At 55.0% G+C, this 560-nt stretch overlaps 1 protein-coding gene across 1 annotated transcript in view; it reads right to left on the reverse strand.

The window, feature by feature from the left end:
• Positions 1–553, reverse strand: part of CSUI_010819 (uncharacterized protein) — a gene marked incomplete at its 3' end in the record, with an annotated part of 1,011 nt that extends 458 nt beyond the window's left edge. Inside the window, exon 1 of the mRNA XM_068070920.1 lies at positions 1–553. This exon is cut by the window's left edge and continues 458 nt beyond it. Coding sequence (XP_067917104.1) covers positions 1–321 — 321 coding nt within the window.
• Between the last annotated feature and the right edge of the window lie 7 nt (positions 554–560).

Below are 560 nucleotides of genomic sequence, written 5' to 3' on the forward strand. Positions count from 1 at the left end.
CTGTTGAAAATCTCCCCCCGCTCCACCTGTTTTGGCATCACCACTACGAGGAGGAGGAGGCGGAGAGAATCCCATCGATGCCGATAAAGAGCTATGCCCGCCACCACCTTGTTGTCTTGAAGAAGAAGCATACACTCCAGACGCCCCCCCACCCCCCTGTGCAGATGAGACTTCCCCTCCTGTCGGCGGAGGATAAGGTGGGGAAGAGAATCCCTTACCTCCTCTACCTGATGACGAAGAAGACGTATTCCTTGGAGATGACGACTCACCACTACTGTGACTTGTCCCGTCTCCAGCTAAGATCGCACTCCCGCTACTCATATGTCCCTGCAAAGTTGAACCTGCTACTGTCGAGGGAGACGAAGAGAGAGAGATGAGGCCTTGCCTCGCATTCTGGGAGTGATGCGGATCACTTCCTCCTCCTACTCCTCCTGGAGGTGGTGACGGAGGAGGGACAGTCCCCGAGCTCAGAGAAGTTGTCTTGTTACTCGACCCCTCTGGGTTTGCCGGTCCACCACTAGTAGTTGTCGTAGTAGTCGTACTACTACTACTACCTGCTG

The sequence above is a fragment of the Cystoisospora suis genome (genome assembly GCF_002600585.1).
Source record: "Cystoisospora suis strain Wien I chromosome Unknown contig_8473, whole genome shotgun sequence".
Classification (NCBI taxonomy): Eukaryota; Apicomplexa; class Conoidasida; order Eucoccidiorida; family Sarcocystidae; genus Cystoisospora; species Cystoisospora suis.